The 3,251-nt window shown below is 30.6% G+C and overlaps 1 protein-coding gene across 4 annotated transcripts in view; it reads left to right on the top strand.

Moving 5' to 3' along the window:
- SETX (senataxin) overlaps positions 1-3,251 on the top strand; it is a 94,935-nt gene that overhangs the window by 11,869 nt on the left and 79,815 nt on the right. For 3 of the 4 annotated variants that reach the window (XM_045288547.1, XM_045288548.1, XM_004713323.2), the window contains 2 exons: positions 1,352-1,562; positions 2,840-2,949. In XM_045288547.1, coding sequence (XP_045144482.1) covers positions 1,352-1,562; positions 2,840-2,949 — 321 coding nt within the window. Of the gene's footprint in view, positions 1-1,351; positions 1,563-2,839; positions 2,950-3,251 lie in introns of those variants that run through there. The other variant, XM_045288549.1, reaches the window with a different exon arrangement.

Genomic DNA, 3,251 nt, shown 5'->3' with positions numbered 1-3,251 from the left:
CATATGAGAATTTTATGGTTTTAGTGTGCACATTTAAGTCCTTAATCCATTTAGAATTTATTTTTTATATGTGATGTGAGACATGAATATTGTTTCATTTTCTTTTCATGAGCAATCCAATTTTCCCAGCACTGTTCATTAAAGAGACTCTTGACTCATTGAATGGACATATATATAAGAGTTCTTTTTGGCCTCTTAATTGAATTCCATTTATCGTGTTGGTTGTTACATTGGTACCAGGATCCTTTGATTGCTGTAGTGGTAATAGTGTTTTTTTATAATCAGGAAGTGGGAATCCTGTTATTTTTGTTTTTTCTTTCAACATTGTTTTAGCTACTCAAGCCTCTTGGTTTTCTATAGAAAGTGGGGAATTCATTTTTTTTATTTCTCTGAATAAGGGTGTTAGACCTTTTATCAGAATTCTTGAATCTGTAGATGGCTTTGGATAATATTGACATGTTAACAATATTAAATATTTCAATCCATTAATATGGAAAATTTTTCCACTTAATTACAGTCTTCATTAATCTATTTCAAGTAAAGCTTATAATTTTCACTATATAAATTTTTCTTAAAAATCTGTTTAGATTTGTTCCTATTAATTTACTCTCTTAGATACTATTATAAATGGAATTGTTTCTCTAACTTCCCTTTTAGAGTTCTTATTGCTGGTGTATAGAAACCCAACTGAATTTTGTTTGTTGACTTTATACCCTGCAACTTTGCTAAACTCGTCTATTGCCTATAGAGTTCTCATTTCTTAATGACTATAAATAGACTGAAATTTCTAAGGGCAAGGATATTTTTCTGTTATAGTAGACAAGGCGAAAATTTTGAATATATAACTTTGAATGTTTAGCTTACAATTATCTGATGAAAAAGTACAGGTCTTTAGAGATATGTAAAAAAATAGAAGGAAAGAGGTTGATTTTTATGAATTTGTGTTGAGAAAATTTTTACATTTTAAAGTTCCCTAACTGAAATATTAACCAGTGTGTGTCTGATAAACTCATGTTAACTGTGTACTATGGCTAGAAGATACAGGCAAGTCATAGAAGGACGAATTCATGCTTTTGACAAAGAAATTCTAACTTCTCATTTCCTTTTGAATACAGTTGATAGAAATGTTAGGATACTTCTACCAAAAATGTGTTAAAACATTTCATATTCTATTTAATCTTATGACTATTTAATTTTATAGAAGCAGCCATGTTAAGTGAGCGTTTTTAGTAAATAAATCTAATAAGTGATTACATAATGTATTTTAAATTTTCTATGTTTACAAAGCTTTGTATAGTCATTTAACATTTTGTTGATTATAAAATATAATACTATTTTTCTTTTCCTGTAGGTCTTATGGGAATTAGAAACTTTGCGTCTCATAAATCACTTTGAAAAATCCATGAAAGCAGAAATTGGAGATGATGATGAATTATATATAGTAGACAATAATGGAGAAACACATTTGTTTGACTTTACTGGCCAAGACTTTGAAAATAAGCTTCGAGTTCCTCTTCTTGAAATACTGAAATATCCTTACCTGCTTCTACATGAACATGTTAGTGAGTATCTTGGGTCCTTTCAATTTATATTTTACTACTTAAAAAATTTTAAGTCTTTAAGTTTATATTGAAAATTTTATTACAAAATGTACTTAAGGAACTCTGGTGATACAGTGGTTAAGCATTGGGCTGTGATCCCCAAGGTCAGCAGTTTGAAACCATTGGCCGCTTCTCAGGAAAAAGATGAGCTTTCTACTTCCATAGAGTTACAGTCTCAAAAACTCATACTGGATTATAGGGTTGCTATGAGTTGACATTGATAGACTCAATGGCAGTGAGTTTGTTTTTAGAAACATTATTTAGGGTAGTTAATTTTATTTTTTTATTATTTGGTTTTTTTTTAAGTTCATTTATTTATCTTAATCATTTTATTGGGGGCTCTGATAGTTCCTAGAACAATTCATACATCAGTTGTATCAAGCAAATTTGTACATATGTTGCCTTCATCAAATCAAAAACATTTTTTTACTTGAGTTCCTTTTTTCCTCATAGGATAATTAATTTTATTTTTCCCCATTTATTACAAGCATAGAGGTTGAAGGAATTGTAGAGTGAATACCATCACATATACTATACATTGTTAACATTTTGAGCTCTCTGCTTTCATGTTCATTCAGTTGATTGACTTAGGGTAAATGTATGAATCTTTCAGGACATTTCTCAAAAAGAGTAATGAGGGATTTTCTGCAAAGCAACAAGAATTAGAATGGTGGTACCATAGACCAGTGGAACAGAATAGAGTCCAGAAATAAGCCATATATATTTGGAGAATTTAGTGTTCGATGATGATTTCATTTCATGTCTGGAGAGCAGATGGGATTATTCAATGGGATGAGGGCAATTTTGGGGAGCAAAGCTGAATTCATTTCTTGCTCCTATATCATGCTTCTAAGATGGCTACCCCTTGGAGATAATTACCATATATGCTCTTGTATACGCCGAGTTCTTCCTGCACATTTTAAATGCAGTTTTTGTGGTAAAATTAAGTGCCTTGCTTGGTATTCTGGTCAGCTTATACTCGAGTATTTACGGTATGTAAAAGATGGATAAACAAGCTTAGTAAAGTCTGAATACTTCATAGTAATATCACATGGTTAACTGATACACTTTGTTAGGCAGGTAAAAGTTGTTCTTGCATTCACACTATCAGCATTTTAATGCCTCAGTTAAAAACAACAAAAAGTTTTTCATATGTATACAGAACAAGGAAATCTTATACTGGTAGATTTTGGGAGGCTTGGTAAGTTGATAAGACTTGTTGCTTCTTTTGTATTTAGATGAGCTATGTGTTGAAGCACTTTGCCGGATGGAACAAGCCAATTGCTCTTTTCAGGTTTTTGACAAACATCCAGGAATCTATTTGTTTTTGGTCCATCCCAATGAAATGGTGAGTACCAGTCTTAGTAATGGGTTAAGCATTTTGAATGTTGTGGAAAGAGCTGCTTTTTAGTGTATGTAAATAGAGAAAATAGAGGTATTTGGTGTGTATTTTGTTAAAGATGTTTGCTAAGTTTTTTTTCCTTATACAATTTCCATAGATAAGTAGGGTTAAAGAAAAATAGATCAGAAAGGATAAGAAGTAATTCTTTAAAACACAAACAAGCATGCTTAAGCCTAAAAGACAAATAAGGGAATATTTACACTTAAAAAAAACATTATATAGATAAAACATTTATATATATATATATA

Source organism: Echinops telfairi, unplaced genomic scaffold (genome assembly GCF_000313985.2).
Source record: "Echinops telfairi isolate 266 unplaced genomic scaffold, ASM31398v2 ScPeMD7_22;HRSCAF=79, whole genome shotgun sequence".
Classification (NCBI taxonomy): domain Eukaryota; kingdom Metazoa; phylum Chordata; class Mammalia; order Afrosoricida; family Tenrecidae; genus Echinops; species Echinops telfairi.
The sequence above is the reverse complement of the archived record's forward strand: the minus strand, read 5'-3'. Positions and strand labels throughout refer to the sequence as shown.